At 42.9% G+C, this 27,825-nt stretch overlaps 2 protein-coding genes across 17 annotated transcripts in view; one reads left to right on the plus strand and one right to left on the minus strand.

Moving 5' to 3' along the window:
* Positions 1-489, plus strand: part of APAF1 (apoptotic peptidase activating factor 1) — a 91,006-nt gene extending 90,517 nt beyond the window's left edge. Inside the window, exon 29 of the mRNA XM_028121600.2 lies at positions 120-489. The gene's annotated coding sequence lies outside the window, so the exon portion shown is untranslated. The remainder of the gene's footprint in view (positions 1-119) is intronic.
* Positions 490-12,102: 11,613 nt separating this feature from the next.
* ANKS1B (ankyrin repeat and sterile alpha motif domain containing 1B) overlaps positions 12,103-27,825 on the minus strand; it is a 1,102,644-nt gene continuing 1,086,921 nt past the window's right edge. For 10 of the 16 annotated variants that reach the window (XM_028121697.2, XM_028121695.2, XM_088025301.1 and 7 more), the window contains 2 exons: positions 22,696-22,863; positions 12,103-12,213 (listed from right to left, as the gene is read on the minus strand). In XM_028121697.2, coding sequence (XP_027977498.1) covers positions 12,103-12,213; positions 22,696-22,863 — 279 coding nt within the window. The remainder of the gene's footprint in view (positions 12,214-22,695; positions 22,864-27,825) is intronic. The other 6 variants (XM_028121696.1, XM_028121694.1, XM_028121708.2 and 3 more) reach the window with 1 other exon arrangement.

Here is a 27,825-nt window from a genome sequence, read left to right on the forward strand (position 1 = left end):
GTCCTTTGTTAATTAGAAAACAAATGTGAAAGATTCTTCAAACTAAAAGCCGTCATCCTTTCTATTAATGCTTTATCAACTATGTCTAATTCAATTTTATCAAAATTTTTTCTCCTCAGTTTCTCTCTGATGATTGCTACGTTGTGTGACTGGAATGGTGAAGAACCTGTAAAGAAGAGAATTCATTTATTTATTCTTTCATTCAGTAAATATTTATTGAGATCTACCATGTGCCTGGCATTTTTGTAGGAATTGGGGACAGAAAAGTGAGCCAAACAGTCTTTTTCCTACTTCAGTTTAGGGCCAAGGAGAGGCAGAAAAAAAGTAAATAAGTAGAATCTATAGCATATTAGTTGGTATGTTTAAGTGGGGAGGGGAAGGGAGAAGCGTTTACAGTTTTAGATGGAGTTGCTCACTGAGAAGGTGACACTTGAGTACATACCTGAAAGGTGAGGGAGTGAGTCATCCAGGTATCTGGAGAGATTCCCAAGGGAGAGCGCAGTGCGTGCCAAGACGGGACAGTGGGTGGGTTGCTCTGTTACAGAGCTGGCTGGAGGGGGTTGGGGGTGGGGGGGAATGTTAACAAGAGGTGCATCACCATGCAGGGCCTCCTAGGCTACTGTGAGGACTTTAACTCTGAGATAGGAGATACTGGAGGAGTTTGGGCAGTGGAGTGATCTGACTTAAGCTTTAATTGGTTCCTCTGGCAGTGGGAAATTGAAAATCAGTTGAAAAGGGGGACAGGCAAGGGGGGAAGCAGGGGTACCAGTAAGAAGCTTTTGTAATAATTTGGGCAAAATGAAGGCAGCCAGATTAGGGTGGCAGCAGTAGGGGTTGTGACAGTTGGATTCTGGATATATATATATATAATTTTTTTTTTAAAGATTTTATTTATTTGAGAGAGACAGATAATGACAGAGCTAGCGAGAGAGAGCACAAGCCGGGAGGAGAGGGAGAAGCAGGCTCCCACTGAGTGGGGAGCCTGATGTGGGGCTCGATCCCAGGACCTAGGATCATGACCTGAGCCGAAGGCAGATGCTTAACTGACTGAGCCACCCAGGCACCCTGGATTTAGGATATATTTTAATGATAGAGTTAATGTGATTTGCAGGTGGATTAGATAAAGGTTGTGAGAGAGACAACAATGATACCAAGGTTTTGGCCTCTTTGGCTTGAGTTCCTGGAAAATTAGAGTTACCATTAATGAGATGAAGATGGTTATGAAAGGAGCAGGGTTTTGGACATAGTAAGTTTGAGATGGCCACTAGACATCCAAGTGGGGATGTTGAGTAGGTGGTTGGATAAAAGGGTCTGGAGTTCATGGGAAAAATCTGCGATGGAGATAAATATCTGAGAATAATTAGTGAATTAAATGTATTTAAAACCACAGGATCAGAGGAGATCAGCAATGAAACAGGTGTTGATAGACAAGGTTGGGAGTCCTAAGCCAGAGTCCAGGGCAGTCTCAGCTTGGTGAGATGAGGAAGCAGCACAGGAGACTGAGAAGGACCATAAAGAACAAGAAGTGCAGTGTGGTATGGTAAGTTATAGTGAATGCAGTGGGCGTGGGTCTCTTAACTTGATGTGATTTTGGGCAAAATTTCTTTATTGGTTTGTTTGTTCAACCACCTGCCTGTCTTTCCCATATGGCTCGCATATCTGCATAGTGCCAAGCACTATTTTAAGTAGCAGCCAGGGCAATACATAAATATTTATTGTTGTTGGGAGAGATTAGGAACAGTAGATAGTAAGAAAACAAGAAAATATCAGCAGTTGTTGTTATCTGTAAAATGGGTATCTGTTCTTCCTTCTCATGGTTGTTGTAAAGATTTAATAAAATAATGCTCATGAAGTACTTACCTCAGTGCTTGGGCCAAGAAAGTGCTCAGTGAACATTCCTTGGTGTAATTCGGGTCCCATCATCTTTGGCCTGGCAACAGTTCCCTGACTGCTGTCTCTGCCACCAGTCGTGTCCCTCTGCTTAATCTCTCCAAAGTGCTCTTCTCAATCTTGTCATTTCTCTTTAAAACCCTGGACCTGCCATGTGCTCTCTTGCTTCTGTGTCTTTATATACGCTGTTCTGTCTTCTATACTGCCCATCTCCTGCCTAATTTTTTCCACTGATTCCTTCTTATCCTTCATATATTCTTTGAGATAACCCTTCTGCCGAAGGTCTGCCCAGCCCTCTCATAGTGCCCTCTTTTCTCTGCCATGACTTTCAGCGCCCTGTATTATTTACTTACTGGAGTCCCTCATTAGATTGGAAGCTCCCTGAAGCCAGGTCTATGTCTTTTACACCACAGTCTAACATAAGGCTGGCTCCAGTTGGAATCTCAATAAATATTTGTTGAATGACTGAAATTCTTGTATGTACACTTGCATGCCCATAGTGCATTCTCTGTTCTCCCTCTGCACTAGGATATCAAGAGGCTAATTAAGAAGTAGCATGTCACCAGCATTTTCTTTATCTTTCTGTTTTAGTTTGGCATTTTACTGTGAAGCATCATTAGAGGAAGGTAAAACTTCACTTGAATAAAAAGATTTGCTTCTAGATTATATGAAATGAATAAACATGTCCCTGAAGTGTTTAAGTTGGCAAGTATGGCAATCTATTATTCAACATTATGTTATTATAATTTACTTACCGACCTTTAGAGGAGGAAATGATTTTCAAATAATTCTTGGTCTTTGAAGATTGTCCCTTGAATAGATTTCCTTGCTCATAACCCCTCCCCTTAGAACTATGGAGATACTATACAGTTATTAAATGCCTGAATTAGAATATCAGCTGCTATGAGTTTAACCATAGAATTATTGTGTAGTTGTGTGTATTCACGGGGAAGGGGCAGAAAAATGTGCATCAAACGTGGGACTCATCAGAGACCAGGTCTTTGAAGTTATTTGGCATTAACAGCATATTATTTCTAAGTCAGATGATGTAAGAAGACCAAAACTTGGGAAATTTTCATTTAAATTATGATTCAGGAAAATTAGCTGCTGGTGTTCATTGTAAATTCATTTATGAGGTCGGGCCTTCAGAACTGGGAATACTGCTTATCACAGAGAAGCGAACAGAAAATGTGCCTCTGTAATTTCCCATCACCCAGGGCTAGAGCAAGTAACTAGAGAGAGCATGCCAAGCCCAAGTTTGGGTGGGGTGGTTCTGAGCAACTGGAAAACACCCAGTAGCTGAATGAAGCCTCCTGCTTAGTACAAGGTGGCTCTTGTGAGGAGCGGGAGCTCACGTTCTCACCATCCATTCAAATCTTCATTGCCTCCCCACTCGGGACTGCCCAGCCCTATTCTGTCTTCACAGTACTTGAGTGGATTTGTAGACTTTGCAGTCCTAGCTTAGAGAGGAAGAACTACACCCCAGGCAGTTAATCGGTGAGAAAGCCAGTGCCACAGTCCAAATCTGATTTTTTTTTTTTTAAGATTTTTATTTATTTGAGAGAGAGAATGAGAAAGAGAGAGCATATGGGAGGGGGGAGGGCCAGAGGGAGAAGCAGACTCCCTGCCGAGCAGGGAGCCCAACATGGGACTCGATCCCTGGACTCCAGGATTATGACCTGAGCCGAAGGCAGTCGCTTACCCAACTGAGCCACCCAGGCGCCCTTGATTTTCTTTTCTTTATAGAGAGACCCAGACCCATTGGGCTACAAGTTGAATGTCAGTTTCAATTGGAAGTGGAATCCTCCTGGGTTTATGGCAGATGAACACCAGTCTAGGGGGCAAAGCTTGGGTTTCAACAGCTGGGGAAGATTTTGGAGATCTATGTTTCTCATCTCTGATTCATCTTCAATTAGCAGTGATTCTATACCCTTTACCTTGCGTTTATTTGCCCCACTCTGTCAAATAACTTTCTGAGATGTAACAAATCCTTTTTAGGAGGAAGGAAGGAGGAGCTATTATTTTTTACCAGTGTTTTCTATGCCAGGCCCTATGCTGGGTGCATTCCACACGTTATTTAATTGAATCCTCACAACAAGGCTGCAAGGTATTATCTCTGTTGTCTAGATGTGGAAACTGGTGCAGAGAGGTTAAGTCACCAGAGCCCCACAGCAAAGTGGTGGAGCTGGGGTTTTTGTCCATGCAGTTGGCTGCCTCACTAAAGGCCCTGGGTGAGAGGATCCAGGAGCATCATTTCAGTTATGCACTTTAATTCATTATTCATTTCATTCATTCACATCATGTGTCACGACTGATCCTAAGTCCTGAGCTGTCAGAGGTGGTCCCTGCTCTTGAAGAGCTTCTACTTTTGGTATTCTGGTTAGCCCATCTCTGTGCCTGTATGGATTGCTCTTTGAAAAAAGAAGCACGGTCCATTCTGATAGGAGCCAAATGGATGGCAGAGGTTGGGGGATGTTTTGGGTTTGCCAGCACTTGGCTACTACCCAAAACATCTACTACCCAGCCTGGTCTCAAGTCTCAGAGGATTCAAGCATTGAGCAGGGAAGGTGGCAGCCTTATGGCCTGCCCCCTGGAGTTGCTTATTTCTCCTTTGAAACTCTTAGGGGGTTCATTTGAGATTGGCGGCAGCCCTGGGGTTAATGGATCCACGTGCCTTCTTCTACCACCTGATTTCATATCCCTTTCTCCTTTTCCTTCCATTTGAAACAGTGTAAACTCACAGAGCCTCAGTTTCCTTGTTTGTCAAATAGGGACCACAAAACTTGATTGCAGTTTTTTATGAGGCTTGAAAGATGTCAAGCATCCGATACAGGCTCAATAGCATTATTATCTTTTTGTTTCAGTTATAAACTTCCATTCCTTTGCTGCCCATGTTTCCTTGGTTTACAAAGTGGGAACCTGTGACTTTTGCTTTCTCTGGGCATCCTTTTCTACTTTATGGTAGATCTATCTTCTTGGTTATTAGCTCCCAGGAGTCAGACTTTGTTCAGCAGGAAGGCTGTCATCTGCTTTCTTTTGAGCCGTCTGAAACTTTCCTCTCTTTGGGATGTGCATGCACCCATGAGTAGTGGAGGATTGATTCCCAGTCAATTACAGGCTGTCCAGCTGCCTATATAGGGGTGAGAATGGAGAAGAGACCTTGGGCTTACTGCTTGGGCTGGCACTTGGGAGTATGGTAGAACTCTGGCTTTGGCTGTCAGGTGCATCCAAGTTCAAATCCTGGCTGCACTAACGTCCTAGCTGTGTGACCTTCAGCAAATGTTTTAATCTTCTCAAGGACCTGCTTCCCAGGGAGCCCCTGGTGTGGAGACTTACATGTGCTGCCCAACTTCTCAGAGAATCAGGAGGGGGCCTCATCCATCCAGGGGTGAAGCTTCTTACACTTTGTTGCCCCAAAATTATCTGGGAAACTTAAAAATCTCCCTAAACCCGGACCTCATCCCGGGCCAATTAATTCAGAATCTCTGGAGATGGGACCCGGGCATCTGTATTATTTTAAAGTTCCCCAGGTGATTCCAGAGTACAGTGGAGGTTGTTCTGTCACCCTTGATGGCCAGGCCATTGCCAGTTCTTCTGTCCAGCTGCCAGCTACACTTTGATGACTGCTTCTACAGTGTGCTACCATACCTGCTCCGTCATGACAGCCTCAGGAGTGTTGCTGGGCAGCACAGACATTTGGTATGCCTGTTGTATTAACATAGATGTGGGGATCTTTCCTGCTTGGATTTGATGGCTAATATATAGAGCAACGCTTTTAGGGTTATTACCATCAATTCCTCTGGTCACGGCTTTCTCTATCCAGGTGTCTCACTGGTGTGTACTTGCTTTCACTTTTTACCTAGTGCCATGATTATTCCCATCATGGCAGACTCCCTTTTCCTCACAACTCCTGAATTTTTGGGGGGCTGCAGTGTGCTCAGCTAAAATCAACAGCTACATTGTCCAGCTGCCTATATAGGGGTGGCAAAGAATTGTGGCTTGGAGTGCCTTACTCAGTTGGGAGGCAGGAGACCTTAGGTCATTATCATTCTTTTTATTGTCTGGAATGTGAATGCACTGGATAATGCTCCAGCAGCCATTTTTTGATCATGAGGTGACCTTACAGATGCTATATGCTAAGGATGACAGAATAGGAATGTAGAAGGAGCTTGTGGACCTCCCATTCCAGCCCTGTAATATTTCTGAAGTTCATGTTACATGAGAAAAAATTCAACCCTTCCCTATTTAAGACACTTATTTCTGGTCTTTGCTACTAATCCCTAAATTCTGATACTGAATAAACCAACCTGGTATCTAAGAGCAGTCCAACAAATATCAGTGACTGCATCTCTGCTTCCTGATACTGAATAAACCAACCTGGTATCTAAGAGCAGTCCAACAAATATCAGTGACTCTGCATCTCTGCTTCCTCCACCCCCTCACTCTAGTCACAAACACACTGTTCCTCCTTTGATAAGTAACTGGACATCTAGCTAGCTGTGAGGCTGTTGAAGCTTGGTGGAATCTCAGAAAGTCACAAAGAAGTGATGCATGGATCACGCCCAGCCCACAGATGAGTTTTATTTGGCCCACACTTAAATGCTGAATTTGTTGCCAGCATTTGAAAATCTGGTGATTTTGCATAAATACTGATTTCTTAGAAAATCTGTTGACCCAGGGTCTTCATTTCTGCCTGGCAACAATCAGCTGAAAGTAAACACGTGCCCCCTGAGATGAGGCAGGTGCTCTGTGGATCATCACAGGCCCCCTCACTCATGTCACCTGTGTGGCTCTGAGGCCATATGAGTTTCCAACTTTCCACCTCCCTACCCAGACACACACCCCAGAAATGGCCTACTCAAATGGTATTCCTGAATTTCCTGTGCCTTTCCCAGTCTCCCTTGACTCAACACTTAGCACATTGGGGTTTTTGTTTTTGTTTTTGTTTTTCTCTCAGAAAACTGAGCCTGCACTTTTGATAAGTGGAGAGAAATCAGCCTCTCAAATGTCAGAAAACAGCTGATGTTGCTTCTTACTTGGAGGCATCTTGACTTCCCTTCTCACATGTCTTAGGAGAGGCAGTAAGAGGGAGAGCTGCAGGCTCCTCAGGGAGCAGCTGTTGGGATGCTTGATTGAGGCACTGAGACATCCAGAGGACAATTGAGTATTGAATATGGATTGCTTTGAACAGCTTTTATTACCATGTCGTGAGTAAGAACAACTCCCATCTCAGCTTGCTCATACTGTCCTCTGACACATAACTTAGATGTTTCCTAAATGGAATGACTTGGAAGATGCACATTAGCTCTGCTGTGCTTGCGAAGTCTCTTCTGTGACATGCATGCTCCTCAGCTGTCTGGACCCCTGAGAAAACGTCAGCTGTTGAGGTGACCCTAATGGAGCTGTTCAGTGCAGAGTCTCTGTTTCAGTCTGATGTAAGTCTACGTCCTTGGTCATTAACTATTCTTGGAAAGTTAAATGCCTATGCAGCTTTTACAAACCTAGGTCTCTGGGGTTTTGGAGAGTAAAACAAAAACTATTTTGATGATAAATTATAGCTATAATTCTTTATGAGTTATACACAGTGTGCAGTGTGTTGGGTCAGGAGTGATCATCTTTGCATTAGCAATTCTAAATGGAATGGTGCCACAATGGACACAGAGCAAGTTCTCAGTGAGTAGACTGGCCTGGGATGGAGAGAGGAAACAGTTAAGTGGAATTGGTATTCCTAGGTCTGTACCAAGTTCTTAGGGTTAATTCCCCCCACAAAAATAAGACCTGGCTCATGGGTACTAATGGAATTTCACAGTATGCAGGATGGTGATTGGGCAACGAGCCTAAGGTAATTCTCTGCCTGCTTTGGAGCTGGTTTCTGTGGGAAGCAGGACTCTGTTGCTGGGGCACCAGATGCCTGGGTTCATTTGTACATTTGCACAGACAGCAGTAAATGGGCGTGGGGGGGGCTAGGTGTAGGAGGGACAGGAATGGAGTAGGGGGCAGGTCGATGCAGCCTCAGTGCAGGTAGACTCTGCTGGCCTGTGTTGGCTGGTTCCTCAGTTATATTTTAAGAAAATGTGTTTATTACTGTCAGATTGCTTGACTTTCCTAAGAAACAGTGAATACCTTATATAAAAAGAGAACTGAAAAACTTAATGTCTTAAAAAAAGGCTTTATTCCATATGGACTTCTGAACATGGTCATTATATTCCAGTTCTGTGGGAGAAGAATGAACTCTGGAAGCTAGCCCACTTATCACATTTTCCTTTCTTTTCAGAAGTAGCTTAGGAGCAATGTTACTTGGGGTCCAAGTCTGAATTTTTATTTTTTAAATTTGTCCATGTGTTCATTATCTAAGCCCGTTTTCTGGCCCATTATATCCAAATATTATATACCCCAATAATATTCCTAACTATTCTAACAGAAAATCTGGTACGTCCTGAGAAAAACCACTGCCATGACTTACTAATGAATTAACTAGGCATAATTTTCACAGGTTCATTCACCCAAACCTATCATAGAATATAATGTAAGAAAAAAATAGAGTAATTGAATTAAAGTTCTTTTTTGGAATAATACTAGCATTCAAGGATCCCCCATCCCCCATGGATACTGTAGTTACTAATGTGTCAGACTTCCACTTCAAGAAATCAGCTGCATATCCCTTCTTCATTATGTGGGCTGGCTCTCTTCTATTTGCCCCTCAGACCTCTCCTCCCTCTTCCCTGCCCTGTGTAGACCATATCAATAGGCTCCTTGTCCTCTGGCTTTCAGTGGGTTCAGGTAATGTGGGGTGGAGAGTGAGATCAGGGTATTTTAATCCCTGGCTCCCTCCCTGAGGGCCACTACAGCTGGCCATGTCCCTTCAGCCTGTCTGGCAGCCCCCTCCACACAGCCTTCTCCTTTCCCATTCTTCCTCAGGCAGTTACCATCCCAGGGACACTGTTCCACCCGTCTGTTTCCCTACATGCTGCCAACACCTATGTAAGTATTCTATTTATTAAACTCTTAAAATATCCCAATTGGAATGTGCCATCTGCTTCATGCTGGGACCATAACTGATACAAATAAGCATTTGATCCACAGAGAAAAGAGGACTGCTGACCTCTTGGTGGTTACCAAAGATAGAAAGGGGCCAAATTAGACCAGTTGAAGCATTACCATCTAAAATCCCAGCCCAAACCGTTCTTCAGGAAGCCTGCCCTTTCTGCCTCTGTGAATGTGGTCCCCTCTCAGGTTGGTTTTATGTTTTCAAAGCTATGTGTCTGTGCATGTCAGGCTGGTAGCACCCCGTTTGTTTTGGTGTGTGTTTCAAAGAGTATCAGACTTAGATCCAGCAGTGCAGGGGACATCTCCTGAAAGTCACAGGATATGGAATGTGAAACGTTGATCTTTCTAGTATCTCTAACATGGCCCTATATCACTTGACTTGCAGCTGGCACATGTATTTTAGAAAAATGGAAGGATTGATGTTGTTATGTAATGTTTTAACCCCTACCAAAATTCATATGTTGAAGCTTAATCCTCCAATATGATGGTATTTGGAGATAGGCCTTTGGGAGTTAATTAGGTTAGATGGGGTCATGATGGTGGAGCCCTCAGAACGGGATTAGTGCCCTTATAAGAAGAGATACCAGAGAGCTTGCTGCTCCTCCACTCTCTGTGCATGCATGCTTGTGCACGTGCAAACACACACACACACACACACACACACACACACACAGAGGTCATATGACCACACGGCAAGATGGTAGATGTCTACAAACCAAGAGAAGAGCTCTCAGATTAGGTTAGATGGGGTCATGATGGTGGAGCCCTCAGAACGGGATTAGTGCCCTTATAAGAAGAGACACCAGAGAGCTTGCTGCTCCTCCACTCTCTGTGCATGCATGCTTGTGCACGCGCAAACACACACACACACACACACACACAGAGGTCATATGACCACACGGCAAGATGGTAGAAGCCTACAAACCAAGAGAAGAGCTCTCAGAGAGAAACTCTGATCTGCCAGCATCTTGATCTTGGACTTTCCAGCCCTCAGAACTGTGAGAAATACATCTGTTGTTTAAGCCACACAGTCTGATATTTCGTTTAGCAGCCCAACCTGACACAAACGTGTAGATGTTTTTCCAAACAAGCTATTTGTCTTGTCCCAGACAAATGATCTATTTGGGTGGTCCTTGCTTTTTTAGAAATTTGTTTGGCAATTTCTCCTTGTAGCCTACTGTAATATTTAAAGACAGTGGAGAATTTTTGGCTGAAATTTAAGCTTTTTAAAGGCCAATGTATCTTTCTCAGACTGGTTGAACTTAGAAATGAGTAAATTTTCTCAATTTGCCAATTAAAAAAGCCCTTTAGCTATAGATGTTGAGGAGGCTGGGCCTTTGGTGTTTTTCCTAAATGGAAGTGGGAAGGTGCTCACAGAACGATGCCAAGCACCGGTGGCTGTACAATTTCCATTTTATTTTGTGTGCTTTTTTTAATAGGATATAAATAATGACAAAAATTACAAAATTTATAACTGGAAGCCCAAGCATATTTACACATATGTTTCTGTTTCAGCAAAGCTACTATTTACTTTGCTCCTATACAATTACCTTTTGGTACCATATTTCAGTGTTATTTTACTCTCCATTTACTACATACATATCAACAGTGAATAGGCAAAATATATACAAGGAACTGTTCAGGTCAAGTAATTTAATATTGTATTAAAATTCTTCAACACTGAACTAAATCCATATACATTTGTCAGTTTGAAATAAAATTTAATTATCTTTCTTTAAAACTCACCAACTGATGAATAACTAATAATCCTCAGGTTTGAAATAATATTGGTTAATAAAAAAAACATTAAGACAATCCCACAATTTATCAGTAGCGCTATAATGAACTTCAAAATGATTCACAATATGATCAGTTAGAACAATATACGTTAAAATGTTATTTTTTCTATAATGATATCGGTACTGTTTATATAATTTGATTCTACATAAATATACATTATGGAATCATACAAATACTCCACAGAGACATTAAAAAAATTAAAATACCTTAAAGAAATGTAAGTAAATTTTATTTAATCAAATAGTAAGCAAACATTTATTTGTTTCAAGAAAAGAGTTTTATTACTTTGGAATCTCTTTTTTTTTTTTTTTTTTGTATTTTTTTCTAGAAAAAAATTTTTGCAATAGAATTTTACTAACACCTTTCTCAAACAAGGTTTCCATGACAGAAATCTTGACAGCAGGAGCCCTAGTTTTTTTTTTTTTTAACATTTTCTTTAAAACACTGTGAAGGTTAAAAAAAAAAAACATTCTTTGCAGCTTATGGCTGCGTCAGCACTTTCGGTTGGATGCCAGTCTGCTTGCCCTAATCTCCTGCTCTGGGGAGTGTCATCAGCACTTTGCCACACCCAAGCCAGTCCTCTTAGTGGTAGCAGTAAAAATTTAGTTACTTGAAATGAATCCAGAAACATCCCTCACAACTAACCTAGTTTTCTTATCAGTGCATTAATGAAACATTCTTTTAATAAAAATATTTAATACAAGACACATTTTTCTGTGCATAATAAATTCCTCTGTTTTGAATCATTCTTAAATTTCTAATCAATCCATAGATGTAAATGTTTTCTTTATCTGACATGGTTGATTACATATAAAATCCACAAATATAGAAATTGGGAAACAGGATTTCCTGGCAATCATGGGGGTGGTTTTGTCCTTATGCATGAAATGATGCTCAGTGATATGATTTTACAGGTATTTTATGGGGGTAGTTCTGTTCTGATTCTACCTTTAAAACTGCTGACTGAAAAATCCAAGATTTTTATACTTTTAGGCAGTATTAGAGATTCCCCTGTACCTTTTTTTTTTTTAAAGGTATTATCCCCAAATTCAGCAAAGCAGTGTTGGGGGCAGAGTCAATTAGAAATACCTTGGGTGGTGGCAGGGAGGGGAGTCAGGAGAGTCAGCGAAAAATCTCAACTCATGCCTCTCAGGGGTTACGGCTGGAAAGTCTTGGTTGCATACTTTCTGTCACTGGTGCAGAAAGAACGTCCCCAGGAATGGCCAGCGGCCTTTCACCCGTGACAAGGCCACACAAACAGAGCAGTCTTCCTCCTGGGCTGGGTGGAAACTGAGGCGCGAAGGGAAGCCTGCTCCGGGACTGCTTAGCGTGCAAGGCACCGCGAGGACAGGAGGATGGTGAGTATCAGAAAATTGTGGTTTCATACTTGGTATTAATTCCTCTCTTGGCTTCTTGTCCCGGCTCCACAATCCACGGCAGATTGGCCAGAGTCTTTTGCTCAGATGGGTCGATCTGCTTTAAAACAGAAAGGCTGATGCCTGTTATACGATACCTGTACCAGGGTGGAAACATGCTTCCTAACACTTCTTGGAAACCAACACTAGGCCCTTACAGGACTGCAGTCCTGTCACAGACCAACAGGTATGTGAGAATTGTGTTTGTCCTTTTCATACATGTTTATTACATAAGGACTATATGGAAGGCATTCAAAGGGTGGGCGGTGAATGAGTCCTGGCCCTTGCTCTTGAAGGCACACAGATGCGGAACAAACACAGAAGCACTTTGATGCTGAGAAGGGGGATGGATGGAGGGAGGCTGCTCTGCGGTTAGGGAGCCAGGGGACTTCCTAGAAGAGGTGAACCAGGTTATGTCACTCTCCAGCTCTCAAGCCTACAGTAGTTTCCATTACGGAATAAACCTGAATTCCTCAAGGTGAAGTCTAGCCACACTGACTTTGCTTTCTACCCCCATGCCAAGACCACACCCGGGGCCTCTGCTCACATCATTTGCAGGAATGCCTTTCCCCAGACACCTGCATGCCTACATCATCACCTCACCTATTCACCCAATACAAAATAGCATTCTAACTTTTCTGCTCTCCTCTTCAGCTCTATTCTTTATAATCCTTATGCCACATACATCATATTTATTCCTTCATCCTCCACTGCAGTGTAGGATTTTCTTCTCTTCATCACTGTTTCCCCCAAACTTAGAAAAGCTCCTGGCAACCCAGTAAATAATAGTAGGTACACAATAAATACTTACTGAATAGATATTATAAGAGAATGAGGTAATGTCTAAACAGCTGGAGGACGAGCTAGAGTTTGCCTGGTGAGGGGGCAGGGAGAGAGGGAACAGCATGTGCAAAGCTCCTGTGGTAAAGAGAAGTGGCAGGTTGAGAACTTGCAGTTAGTTAGTTCACAGAGTGGAGATGGGAGGGTGAAAAGGTGAGCAGGGCCAGGTCAAGCTGAGCCTTGAACCAGACTGAGCTGAGCTATAAAATGGTTAAAACTACATTTTAGCCCCTGTGCATACAAAGTCAAACAGGCCATTCCTGGGTAATGCTTGAGCTGTGAGCTCTCAGGAGGGGCCTTGGAGGGAGTTTTTCACCACACTGCTGCCTCATCTTTTAGTGTTTCCACATCTGCCCTGGCCCTGGCCACCTGCTCTGCTCAGGAATGCTGGGGCAAGGAAGCCTGGGAAGGTCTCTCTTATTTCTCTTGTGCTCTGAGCTTTGGAGCCTGCTGAAAGGCTGTGGGATCCATGCCCTATGGCTACCTTCCAACATGAATGGATTGTATCTCCACGAGGCTGTGGAAAGGACTTCACATATTCTTAGGATCACGGAATATTTCTCAACAATAAACAACTGGACCTGAGGGAAATGGAACACGGACACCAGCTGAGAACAATGAGAGTTGAGGCAGTTAAAGCACATCAGTATTATTCACTATATATTTTCATATTTCTCAGTGAAGGTTTTTCAATGAATATTTTACGAGCCCTCATGGCACCCAACCTAGTTGTGCTCTTCTGGAAGTTTATGGAGACCAGAGTAAAGTCAGATGAGGGCACCGGCCATGAACAGATTTATCCAGTCCATATGAGAAAGAATATAATAGTCTAAGAGGTAATCCAAAAATATTCTGAAAATTCCTGTACATTTAACTTACAGTTTTTTTTGGGGGGGGAGGAGACAAATAAAGAATAAATCTCCATCAATAAATGCTATACAGAATTAAACTGGGTATACACTTGAGTGTGACTAGGTATTTATCTCAGAATGGATGGCCCAGGAAAAACCTCTTCATGTAGCTGAGACTTGAATGACAAGTGGGAGTCAGCTGTGCAGAAATATGGGGGATACCATGATAGGTGGAAGGAACAGGTGACACAAAGGCCTCAGGTAGGAGTGAGTTTGGTCTGTTGCAGGAATAGGAAGGCCTGAGCATCAGAGCGAAGCATTGTGGGAAATTAGGTTTAGGTACTTGGGGCAGTGGTGCCATGATCTGATATGTGTTTTAGGATCACTTTGGTTGCATAAGGAAGAAGGAAGACTATTAGGACATGTACTGCAATAGTTCTGGAGTAGTGGTGGTAGCCTGGATGAGAAGAGTGAGGAAACAGAGAGGAATGGGTGGATCTGAGACATGTTTTAGGGGTTGAGTAGATGGAATCTGCTCATGTGTTGTACATAGTGTTTAGAGGAAGACAGGACGTAAGGATGACCTCTGGATTTATGGCTTGAGCAACATGGTGAATGGTTATGCCATTTACTGAGCTAGGAAAGACAGAATATAGTTTTGAGGGAAAAATCAAGAATTCTGGGAACTTCCAGGGAAGATGGCAGAGGAAGAGAATCCTAGGCTCACCTCATCCCATGGATACACCTAGATAACACCCACATGAGTGTAAATAACCCAGAAAATGACCTATAGATTGGCAGAAAAGACCGTTCACAGCTAAATGTAGAAAAGAGGCCACATTGAAGAGGGTAGAAACAGCAGAGATGTAGTTGGGAGCCAAACACCTGCAGGACCTAAAGAAGGACTGCTGTGGGTGCAGAGGGGAGAGGAGCAGGCCCCACACCAGGCACCTCAGGTACAGAGGACCTGCAATAGAAAGATGAATTCCCTTATCATTTGGCTTTGAAAACCAGAGGGACTTAACATCGTGAGTTCTTACAATCAGTGGGGCTTAACACCTGAACTTTGAAAATCAGTGAGCCAGAGAGTGATAGGAAACTGAGTCCCTGCCCTTAAAGAGGTAGCATAACAAACAGCCCCACCAAGATACAGCAGAGAAGCAGCAGTTTGAAAAACACCTGGGGTATACAGGAGGGAGGGAGATTTGTTTACTAATCTGAGAGCATGTGCTGGAGGGGCAGAGATCTTTGGGAGACTTCTTCAAGAACAAAAGAACTGGCAGGCACCATTTCCCTCTCCCACTCCCCAGCCTAGGTACAGGTACACCTGTGTGAACCACTGCAGCAAGAACACTCTCCACCTACCTTGCTAGCAGCATGCCCTGCCCTCACACTCTCCTGTGGACCCACCCCCCAATCTGGCCTTGGTGATTCCATCCAAAGAAATGCCACAAGCATAGCAGTACACAAGCAGCCCTGACAGGGGTCAGCACCACCTCAGAGGGACTCCTGCCCTGGGGAAAGGGGAATAAAACCACACAAGCAATCTTATGGCCCCAGGAGTGGGCTGGGGGCAGATATTTGGTCTGACTACAGGCCCCACTCACCAACAAAAACTTCTCATGGGCCAACACAGGGAGAGTGCCCTGCAGTGCGGTGCTTCTGCAGTTCTGGAAAATACCTGACCTAACCCAACTCAAGCCCAAGGCTGCCCCAGACTGGCTCACTAATGACACAGGGAACCAAACCCTGCCCGCAACAGGTAAAGAGAGCCATAGAAGACAACTGGACTGAAGGCAAAAGCAGCTCAGCCACAACAGTAAGGTGCACACTATACCCATAGGTGATACCCTTTAAGTACCAGGTTCTGATAGAGGGACATTGCACTGCAGGGCACTATAGGACCTCTTCTTTATAAGGCCACTACTTTCAAGAGCAAGAGACATAGCTAACTTTTCTAACACACAGAAACAGACACAGGGGATTAGACAAAATGAGGAAACAGAGGGATATGTCCCAAATGAAAGAACAGGACAAAATCACAGCAAGACAGCTAAACTCTTGGAGATAAGTAACGGAGATATGCCTGATAAATAATTTAAATTTAAAGTAAGGTCATAAAGGTACTTACTGGACTTGAGAAAAGAGAACAGGACCTCAGTGAGACCCTCAACAAAGAGATAGAAAACATAAAAAAGAACCAATCAGAGATGAAGAACCCAATAACAAATTAAAAATATACTAGAGGGAATAAATAGACTAAAGGAAGTAGAAGAATGGATCAGTGATGGGGGGGACAGAGTAATGGAAAGAAATCAAGCTGAACAGGAGAAAGAAAAAAGATTAACAAAAATGAGACTAGATTAAGGGAACTCAGTGACACCATTCAGTATAACAACACTGCATTACAGGGATCCTAGAAGGAGGAGAGAGAGAAGGGGGGCAGAAAATTTATTTGAAGAAATAATAGCTTAAAACTTACCTAATTTTGGGAAGGAAATGGAAGTCCACATCCAGGAGGCGTAGAGAGCCCCCAACGAAATCAACCCAAGGAGGTCCACACCAAAACACATTGTAATTAAAATGGCAAAAAGTAGTGATAGGGAGAGAATTTTTAAAGCAGCAAGAGAAAAGAAAACAGTTATATCCAAAGGCAGCCCCATAAGGCTATCTGCTGATTTTTCAGCAGAAATTTTGCAGACCAGAAGAAAGCGGCATGATATATTCAAAGTGCCAAAAGAAAAAACTTCTAACCAGCAAGGCTATCATTCAGAATAGGAGAGATAAAGAGTTTCCCAGACAAAAGTCAAAGGCATTCATGACCACTAAACCCGCTCTATAAGAAATGCTGAAGGGGGCTCTTTGAGTGGAAAGGAAAGACCATAAGCAAGGAGTTAGAAAAGTAGGAAGCACAAAAGCAGTAAAATTAAGTATATCTGTAAAAATCAGTCAAGGGATTCACAAAATAAAAGGATGTAAAATATGACACCTAAAATGTGGGGGAGGGCGCTGGGTGGCTCAGTTGGTTAAGCGACTGTCTTCAGCTCAGGTCATGATCCTGGAGTCCCAGGATCGAGTCCCGCATCAGGCTCCCTGCTCAGCAGGGAGTCTGCTTCTCCCTCTGGCCCTCCCCCCTCTCATGCTCTCTCTCTCAAATAAATAAAATCTTTAAAAAAAAAATAAAATGTTGGGGAGAGAGGAATAAAAATTTAGTGCTTTTAGAATGGGTTCAAACTTAAGTGACCATCAACTTAATACTCACTGCCATATGCATAAGATGTTATATACAAAACTTATGGTAACCACACAACAAAAACAGTAATAGATATGCAAAATAAAGAGAAAGGAATCCAACTTTATTACTAAAGAAAGCCAGCAAACCATAAGGGAAGAGAGCAGGAGAAGAACAGAGAACTACGAAACAAGTAACAAAACAGCAATAACTACATACCTGTCAATAATTACTTTGAATGTAAATCAAATGACCTAGGGTGATGGAATGAATGAAAAAGCAAGATTCATGTACATGCTGCCTACAAGAGACTCAGACCTAAAGACACATACAGATTGAAATGAAAATGAAAGGATAGAAAAGCATTTATCATGCAAATGGAAGTGAAAAGAAAGCCAGGATAGCAATATTTATTTCAGGCAAAACAGACTTCAAAACAGACCGTACCAAGAGACAAAGAAGGACACTACCTAATCATAAAGAGAACAATCCAACAAGAAGATACAATTGTAAATATTTATGCAGCCAACATGGGAGCACCCAAATACATAAAGCAAATACAAAGGAAGTAATCGATAGTAATACAATAGTAGTAGGGGACTTTAATACCCCACTTACATCAATGGATCATCCAAACAGAAAATCAGTCAAGAAACAGTTGCTTTGAATGACACACTGGACCAGATGGATTTAACAGATAAAATCAGAATATTCCATCTTAAAATAAAATACACATTCTTTTCAAGTGCACATGGATGATTCTCCAAAATAGATCATGTTAGGCCACAAAATAAGTCTCAACAAATTCAAAAATACTGAAGTCATACCATGCATCTTTTTTGACCACAACACTATGAAACTAGAAACCAGCCACAAGAAAAAAGTCTGGAAAGAACACAAATACACGGAGGTTAAGTAACATACTAAACAATGAATGGGTCAACCAAGAAATCAAAGAGGAAAGAAAAAAATACATGGAGACAAATGAAAATGAAAACCCAATGGTCCTAAATCTTTGGAATGTACCAAAAGCTATTCTCAGAGGAAGTTTATAGCAATACAGGCCTACCTCAAGAAGCAAGAAAAATTGCAATGTAACTTTACACCTAAGGGAGATAGGAAAAAAAAACAAAACCTAAAACCAGCAGAAAGAAGGAAATAATAAAGATTAGAGCAGAAATAAATGAAATAGAAAATTAAAAAAACAACAGATCAGGAGGTGGTTCTTTGAAAAGATCAACCCAATTGATAAACCTCTAGCCAGACACAGCAAAAATAAAAAAGAGAGGACTCAAACTCAAAAATGAAAGAGGAGAAATAACAACTGACACCACAAAAATAAAAAGAATTATCAGAGATTATGAAAAATTATATGCTAACATGTGGGACAACCTAGAAGAAATTAGACAAATTCCTAGAAACATATAAACTCCCAAAACTGAATGAGGAAAAAATAGAAAATTTGAACAGACCAATTACCAGCAACAAAATTGAATCAGTAATCAAAAAAACTCCCAACAAACAAAAGTCCAGGACCAGACGGCTTCACAGGTGAATTCTACCAAACATTTAAAGAAGAGTTAATACCTATTCTCAAACTTTCCCAAAGAATAGACGAGGAATGAAAGCTTCCAAATTCATTCTCTGAAGCCCTCATTACCCTGATATCAAAATCAGATAAAGACACTACGAATATCCCTGATGAACATTCATGCAAAAATCCACAACAAAATACTGGCAAACCAAATTCAACAATACATTAAAAAAAATAACTCACCACGATCAAATGGGATTTATTCCCGGAATACAAGGGTGGTTCGTATTTGCATATCAATCAACGTGATACATCACATCAATAAGAGAAAGGATAAAAATCATATCATTTCAAAAGAAGCAGAAAAAGCATTTGACAAAGTGCAATATCCATTCATGACAAAAACGCTCAACAATGTAGGTTTAGAGGGAAATACCTCAACATAATAAAGGCCACATATGAAAAACCCACAGCTAACATCATATTCAACAGTGAAAAACAGAGCTGTTCCCCTGAGTCAGAAACAAGACAAGGATGTCCACTCTCACTTTTATTCAACACAGTACTGGAAATGCTAGCCTGGGCAATCAGACAAGAAAAAGAAGTGAAAAGTATCCAAATTGGTAAGGAAGAAGTAAAACTTTCATTATTTGCAGATGACATAATACTATGTATAGAGAACCCTAAAGACTCCAACAAAAAACTACTAGAACTGATAAAATTCAGAAAGGTCGCATGATACAAGATCAATATACAGAAAACCACTGCATTCCTATACAATAATAATGAGGTAGTAGAAAGAGAAATTAACAAAACAATCCCACTTACAATTGCACCAAAAATAATAAAATACCTAGGAATAAACTTAAACCAAGTAGGTGAAAGATCTAAACTCTGAAACTATAAAACACTGATGAAAGGAATTGAAGAAGACACAAACAAATGGCAAGATATTCCATGCTCATAGATTGGGAGAACAAATATTGTTAAAATGTCCATACTACCCAAAGCAATCTACAGATTTAATGCAATCCCTATCAAAATACCAACAACATTTTTCACAGAACTAGAACAAACAATCCTAAAATTTGTATAGAACTACAAAAGACCCCGAATAGCCAACGCAATCTTGAAAAAGAACAAAACTGGAGGTATCACAATCCCAGATTTCAAGTTACACTACAAAGCTGTAGTAATCAAATCAGTATGGTACTGGCACAAAAACAGACACATAGATCAATGGAACAGAAGAGAGACCAGAAATCAACCCATGATATGATCTATTAATCTTCAGTAAAGGAGGCAAGAATATTCAGTGGGAAAGAGTCTCTTCAACAAATGTTGCTGGGAAAACTGGACAGCTACATGCAAAAGAATGAAAGTGGCCCACTTTCTTATACCATACACAAAAATAAACTCAAAATGGATTAAGGACCTAAATGTGATACCTGAAACCATAAAAATCCTAGAAGAGAGCACAGGCAGTAATGTCTCTGACATCAGCCATAGCAACATTTTTCTAGATACATCTCCTGAGGCAATGGAAACAAAAGCAAAAAAATTACTGGGATGACATCAACGTAAAAAGCTTCTGCACAGCAAGGGAAACAATCAACAAAATTAAAAGACAACCTACTGAATGGGAAAAGATATTTGCAAATGACATATCTGATAAAGGGTTAGTATCCAAAATATATAAAGAACTTTTACAATTTAACACCAAAAAACCCCAATAATCCAATTAAAAATGGGTAGAAGAATGAAGGACATTTCTCCAGAAAAGACACACAAAATGGCCAACAGACACATGAAAAGATGCTCAACATCCTCATCATCAGGGAAATGCCAGTCGAAACCACTGTGAGGTACCACCTCACACCTGTCAGAATGGCTAAAATCAAAACCATAAGAAACAAGTGTTGGTGAGGATGTGGAGAAGAAGGCACACTCATGCACTGTAGGTGGGATTACAAACTGGTATAGCCACTGTGAAAAACAGTATGGAAGTTCCTCAAACAATTAAAAATAGAACTAACAATATGACCCGAAAATCACGCTACTGGGTATTTACCCAAAGAATCTGAAAACATTAACTTGGAAAGATATATGTACCCCTATGTTTATTGCAACATTATTTATAATAGCCAAATTATGGAAGCAATCCCAAGTGTCCACTGATAGATGAATGGATAAAGAAAAAGTGGTGTGTAGTAGGAAGGGAAAAATGAAGGGGGTGAAATCGGAGGGGGAGAAGAACCATGAGAGACTATGGACTCTGAGAAAAAAACTGAGGGTTTTAGAGGGGAGGAGGGTGGGGGGATGGGTTAGCCTGGTGATGGGTATTAAAGAGGCCACATTGTGCACGGAGCACTGGGTGTTATAATGAATCATGGAACACTACATCAAAAAGTAATGATGTAATGAATGGTGACTAACATAATAAAAAGTGTGTGTGTACACACATATACACACACACACACTGGAATATTACTCAGCCATAAAAAATGAAATCTCGCCATTTGCCAGATAGATCTACAGGGTATAAAGCTAAGTGAAATAAGAGAAAGACAAATACCATACATTTCACTCATATGTGAAATTTAAGAAATGAACAAAGAAAAAAACCAGACTCTTAACTACAGAGAGCTGATAGCAGAGGGGCAGTAGTGGGGGGATGGGGGAAATAGGTGAAGGGGATTAAGATTACTTGTCTAGATGAGCACTGAGTATAGAACTGCTGAATCACTCTATAATATACCTGAAACTGATATAACACTGTATATCAATTATACTGGAATTAAAATGAAAAGAATTCTGTTCTACATCTCAGATGTCTGTTAGATATTAAAGAAGCAATTGAACATACAAGTCTGGATTTGTGGGAGTGCATCAAGACTGGGAACCAATGGGGCTGGGTAGGTGCAGAGGTGAAGGGACCATGGTGTCTGAAGGAAGATTTTCAGAGGACATGCAGTTACTGGTGATGCTCAGAGATGAGGGATGAGTGTCGGAGCAAATGGCTAAAGTGGGGTGGAAGTGAGTAGTCAAGGAGAGGAGGCCAGATGCTGGAGGGACTGTCCCCAGGGAGGGAAGTTGCCAAGAATGGTGGCAGGAGTAGAGGCCCAAAAGAAGACTGTAGACAAGAAGCCACATGCTCACAAACAGAGGTGCTTCCTGACAAACAGTAAAGATCGTACACTTCCTCCATGACCCCACAAACCGGGGATGGTGGAGAGGAGAGCGCTAGAGATAGAAAGATATGTGGGTGTGAGAGCAAGGCATCTGGGGGTGCCTGTCCTGAGCCCCAGAGTTCCTAGGATGCCATACGGCAGCCGGAGCAGAAGCCAGATGGGAGGCTGGTTGGGAACGCTCCAGCTTTTGGATATTGCTACTACCAGAGGAGGCCGCTTTGAAGTCATGAAAGTCTGTTAGGACAGGACGTCTACAGAACTCGTGGGAGGGAAGGGGAGGAAATTCCTGGAGGAAGGCAGATGACGAGGAGGAAGGAGGGGCTGCAGTATCTGAAGAGTCCCCGCTCTGCAGGAAGCCTCAGCTGCTGGGAGAAAGCCTGCCGAAAGCTGGCATCTAAGCCTCCAGCCAAGGGGGAGAGGGCCACTCTGCTCGGACCCAAGACGTGCTCAGAGCCTGTGCACCTAGCTAGCTTCCCCTAGCAGAGTACCTGGGATGCCTTGCTGTGGACATCTGCCAACATCTCCAATGGCCTGTGGCTTGCAAGAGGTTTTGGCCGCTGGTGGGATGGCAGTGAAGCCTCAGGGAACATCGTTTCCAGGCTTGTATGAACCTTCAGGAAAGATTCATCAAGGAAGCGGCGGCACCCAGTCCCCCTCTCACAGAGCTGCCACAGGTGACAGAGAAAGTGGAATTTTCTTGGGATCCTATAGGTTCAGACAGATGGTCCCCCGAGACTTTGCAGGAATCAGGCTGGGAGGATGAAGGATGCATGCCAGGAGGAGGAGGCCAAAGGAGACAGAGAAAGGCAGGCCCCCACATCACTTGGGACCTGCTTAACAGCTTCCTCTCCCTCCAGCTCAAGATTTTCAGAACATCGGTATTGTTTCTACTTACCACCGACTTGCGAATGCTGACACGAGGCTTGGGGATGGGTTTGGAGGGTTTGTTTTCAAAGCTTTCTGGAAGTGTAGAGGAATGCCCCCCTTTTCTTGCTTGTAGTGCGAGTTGGTAAGCAACTTCAAATGCCTGACCCAGTGTTAGGATGATTTCATAGGCTAAATTCTGCAAGAGAAAAGAGAAAAGCATTTACTATGGCATACTGCAGGTTGGCCAAGTTGAGTAGCTGAGGAACACTGTGGGAGGTGAACTAGCAAGGACCCTGAACTAGTCCACGTGGTGTGGCAGTAAGTCAGTGGAAATCTGTGAAGAACAGGAAACCCCAGGTCCAATTTAGAGTCTACATGAAGCATTAGTCAGCAATGCGATGCACTGGCTTAGGACCATGCTAAGGAGCCGACCCCCAACTTCACCCTACGGGGAGCAGGCCCACACCCCCTGGCCCCAGGAGCCTATTCCATTCAGAGCCTCCCTGGTGGGCAGCTGGTCTACTCCCAGGCCTTGGAAGATAAGGGGTTACTATGGTCCTTCATCTGAGTTCTGGGAGCGCCTCAGCTGTGCTTGTGAGGACGAGCCCACACACTCCACAGGAGGTGCTCCTGAGAAGTTTGGGTCTTTTTACCTCAAACATCTGTGATTCAGTGAACATCTCTAAAGCACAATCAAAATCTAATTTAGGCGGAGGGGAGAGGCATTAGTCATGCTGGTGTGGTGTCTCACAGTTCCAGCAGCCAGCATGCAAACAGAGCCAATTATCCATCTATTTCTTGAGGCGCTTGCTCTCCCTGTGGGTCCACTTCCATATTTTATCATCAAATCAGCAAGAGACAGGAGATTCTGTCAGGCCCAAATGCCATGCCAAGCAGTGACTGGGAGAAAGGTTTTCTTCGGATCTTCAATCACTCCCTTCAAGATGATTTCTAGCTTTCTTTTCTCTTCTCCAGATATGCATCCTTGATTTCTGCCTTCTCTTCCCAGCACAGCTCCACCTGGTCTTCTCTCACTGAGAAAACGTGATGTTGTCTGACCCCAGAGAGGCAGGGTCTGGACAATGCCACTGAAGTCACAGCACACCAAAGAGGTAGATGCCTTATCTATCAGTCACAACAGAGAGCTTTCTTAAAATCACTGCACCAGCAGAGAGCAGGCATGGTCTGTCTCAAGTTTTCAATCTGATCAGTGTCCCTAGAATGTCTATTCATGGTTTTTCAGAACAGAAATGGCATTCTGCTTATGGTGCTTTTGCAACTATGCCCCCTCACTCCCTTCCTCCGGCCCTTCCTCCCCAATCAAGCACACAGAATAGCTCAATTCCCACGATTCTGGGGAGAACTGTTTGGCATTGTTCCCACTTGATGAAGACAGTGAAGGAGATACAGGATGGCCTTTGGAGGCCCAAGTGGAAGAGGTCCATGGGTTTCTGGACTGACCAGACTTCAGATCAATGCCAGACTACTGTGGTCTTAGACCCAAGGAGGGAAAATGCCCCTGAGCTTGAAATCTGTTTTGACAGAGGAGATGTCTTCTTTGAGTGACATGTTAAGAAATGATGGCCCCACAAGACAGACGTGTGCTTGTTGAAGACACTGAACCTTGCACAGCCAACTGAGCACTTCCTGCAATGAGCACTGATCCCGTGTTTGCCTCCAAGGATGAGTCAGACTAGTAAATTAGCAGTGCACAGACAAATGATAGTGGAGGAGGGCTGGCAGATAGCTCCGGCCATCACTGCACAAAGAGGGCTGAACCCTTTGACTGCCTACACTTGGCATCACGTCACCGTCAGCTTTGCCTCCTAGTGTGCATAGGGGACCTCTGAAAGGCAGACTGGGGCTTTTGACTTCTGTAGTCTCCATATGAAGTCATGGGCTCTTGGTCTTGTTCAGCATGACTTTGGAGATGGTTGATGTCCATCTGTCAGGGCTATGTAGCAGATATTCATGCTCTGGGTAGGCAAATGGACTAAGGGAAAGATGGCAGATTCAGCGATTCTGTAATATTCAGCTTTTAGATACTAGAACAGTGGAGCTTAATGAGCGTGAATTCTTTACCATTAACCTAAAAACAAATTCCTGAAAGTGAGATTTACTTAAAGCTCCAGTGTCTTCAAATGAAAGTCGAAGATGCTCATTTGAGCAAGTGAGATTTTTCACATGACTATTATGGGAAGCCTAAAGGTTTTGAAGGGTACTGGGTTAGAAGCCCTGCTTTTTCACTTTTAATTAGTTCTTGGTGTTAGGAAACTGCTCAAATAAGACACTGAGACCAGACTGTGCCAAATGCCCTCTCCTGGTTTAGCTTGTGTTCTTCTTGATGTCTTGCTTCTCGCTTTATTTTAGAATGCTTTACAGAGTTTTTTTTCTTATGATTATGTAGAGTTGGACACAGTTACCTTTCCTACCTCTTATGTCGCCTCAATGTTTGAGGTACTGATTCTGGAAGCCAGGGAGGGCTATGTTGCCTCAATATTTGAGGTATTGATTCTGGAAGCCAGGGAGGGCCCATGGGCATGAGGAGCAGCTGGTTCTGATGGGGCTTCTAAATGCTGAGTGCTGTGTTACTGACATACCATGTGAGCGGAACACTCATCAGGTGGGACCTGCTGACACATGTCTAGATGGGGAGGAAGATTCGTTTCTCTTGCGTCTCCTTAGTAACAGTCCCACTATTTAAATGGGAGGACAGTTACTGTGAGGGTAAGAGTCTCCACTAGGATGAGACCAAAAATTAATACTGCAGTATCAGAGAGGCTTAGGTGACAAGCCTTGCTTCCTCCTTTGAGCCAGGCTTGCTGACCCCAGTGATGCTGGCTGGCATTGAGGAGCTAGAGATGCTGCTCAAAAACCTGAAGGCCCAATTACTCTCTGCTTTCAATGTATTATTATCTTTGCAACTGTGGGGAGGTCAGTGCCTGAGAGTATGCCGGACACACTGTAGGCACTCAGTAAATGCATGCTAAATGAATGAATGAATAGGCAAAGGACAAACTAGGGTAACAGTACTACTACAGTTATACTATATAGAGTTATTACTGTAGGTAGCATAGCTACCATTAAGTAAGGACTTTACAGGTGTTAGGAATTGAGTATGCCAAGCACTAGATTTCTCTCATTTAAGTATTACCACAGTTATCTGCAAAATATCTTTATCCTTATTTTATAGATGAGGAAATTGAGGCTCAGAGAGGCTAAGTAACTTACCTGACATCACAGAACTAGAAAGTTACGGAGCTGTGATGTGAACCAGTATTTGTGACTCAAAGCCCATGTTCTTACCCCTACCCACATGTGGTAGCTTGTCTCCAAGATGGCTGCCATCCATTCCGCTGCCCTGTGTCCATGCCATGACCTTCTATGAAGAGGATGAGTCTGTTTCTCCACCTCCTTGAATCTGGATTGGCTTTCCTGACTTTCCCAATTAGCAGAGTATTGCAGAAGTGACATGCTGTGACCTCTGAGATTTGGTTGTGAGGAGCCTTATAGCTTCCATCCAGGCCTCTTGAAACACTCTGAGGGAAGCCAGCCATGTGTAAACATTTGACCACCCCCAGGTCACCATGCTACGCAAATGTCCAAGCTAGCCAGACGGCAGAGGCTGCCTGGAAAGAAACAGCAGTTGCAGTCATCCCAGGTACACAGCGAGTCATCCTGGACATTCAGTCTCTAGGAGACACCACACGGGGAGGATGCAAGACCCCAGAGAGATGGCCCTAGTAGAGCTGTCCCAACATCAGCAGCCATCTGAGCCACCTCAGCAGATGCCCCAGGTATTGCTGAGCAGAAAAGAGCAGAGCTGCCATATTCTGCCCAAATCCCTCACTCACAGAATCATAATGAAATGGATGTTCTTCTGTGTCACTAAGTTTTGGAATGGCTTGTTAAGCAGCAACAGATAACTGGAACACCATTCAATGCTGAAGAAGGCTGGCTGGCTCCTTGTTCAGGTAGCAGGAAGAGAACTGCCAGCCTCTGAGCTGGGATGAACAGTATGTAGTCGTGGGGAGTCACTCCTGGAACCACCCCACCCTCAGCCCTGGCTGTGGGGAAGCTAGATGCCTCCTGTGACCCATCCTGGTCACAGCATCACAGTAAGCACTACGGTGTCCCTTCACACATGTTAGCCCAAACCATGGAGCTGGAATGTCCTTCTAAGTTGGCACAACCATGTTCTCATCTCTAGTCATCGCCTCCCTTGAGCATAAATTCAAACCCCTTTAGCTTTACGTTCACTACGTTAACCTGGCCTGTCTCTGACCGTGGCTCTTTCTGCCCCTCCTGGCTTATTGGAAAATACCTGCCTTGGCTCTTCCAGCATGAGTCTCTTTCTAGAATCACATTTATTATGGCAATTGGTCTTGAGCATTTTCTACCTTACAAAGACCACCAGTGAAAGCGGGTAGCCTGTGTGTGTGCATGCATGTTTGGTACAGGCGTGGGGGATGATGACTGGGGACAGCATGCTCTGAGCCTCATTTTTCTTAATTTAAAAATGGGGATAATACCATGCAGTAGTGACTTCACTGGATTGTTTCGAGAATCACTCATGATTCTCGATTATACTTAACCAATGACAATTTCAGCCAACATTATTTTCTGTGTGCCATGTACCACAGGACATGCTTCACATGGACTCTCTCATTGAATCCTAACAACAACAACCCCGTAGGGGTTATAACAGTGGGGCTATTATTCCTATTTCACATGTGAGAGAATTCAGCTCAGAATGGTTAAATAACTTGGTCATGAAGCCAGCACAGCAGAGCTAGGATTTGAATCCAGGTGTTGGTAGGCCCTGCTCTTTTTTTTTTTTAATTTTTTATTGTTATGTTAATCACCATATATTACATCATTAGTTTTTGGTGCAGTGTTCCATGATTCATTGTTTGTTCATAACACCCAGTGCTCCATGCAGAACGTGCCCTCCTCAATACCCATCACCAGGCTAACCCATCCCCCTACCCCCCTCCCCTCTAGAACCCTCAGTTTGTTTTTCAGAGTCCATCATCTCTCATGGTTCGTCTCCCCCTCTGGCATACTCCCCTTTTCTTCCTCTCCTGTTATCTTCTTCTTTTTCTTTTTTCTTAAAATATGTTGCGTTATTTGTTTCAGAAGTACAGAACTGTGATTC

Source organism: Eumetopias jubatus, unplaced genomic scaffold, assembly GCF_037043125.1.
Source record: "Eumetopias jubatus isolate StellerSeaLion01/CBP00866 unplaced genomic scaffold, mEumJub1_p1.0 scaffold_8, whole genome shotgun sequence".
In the NCBI taxonomy this organism is placed as follows: Eukaryota; Metazoa; Chordata; class Mammalia; order Carnivora; family Otariidae; genus Eumetopias; species Eumetopias jubatus.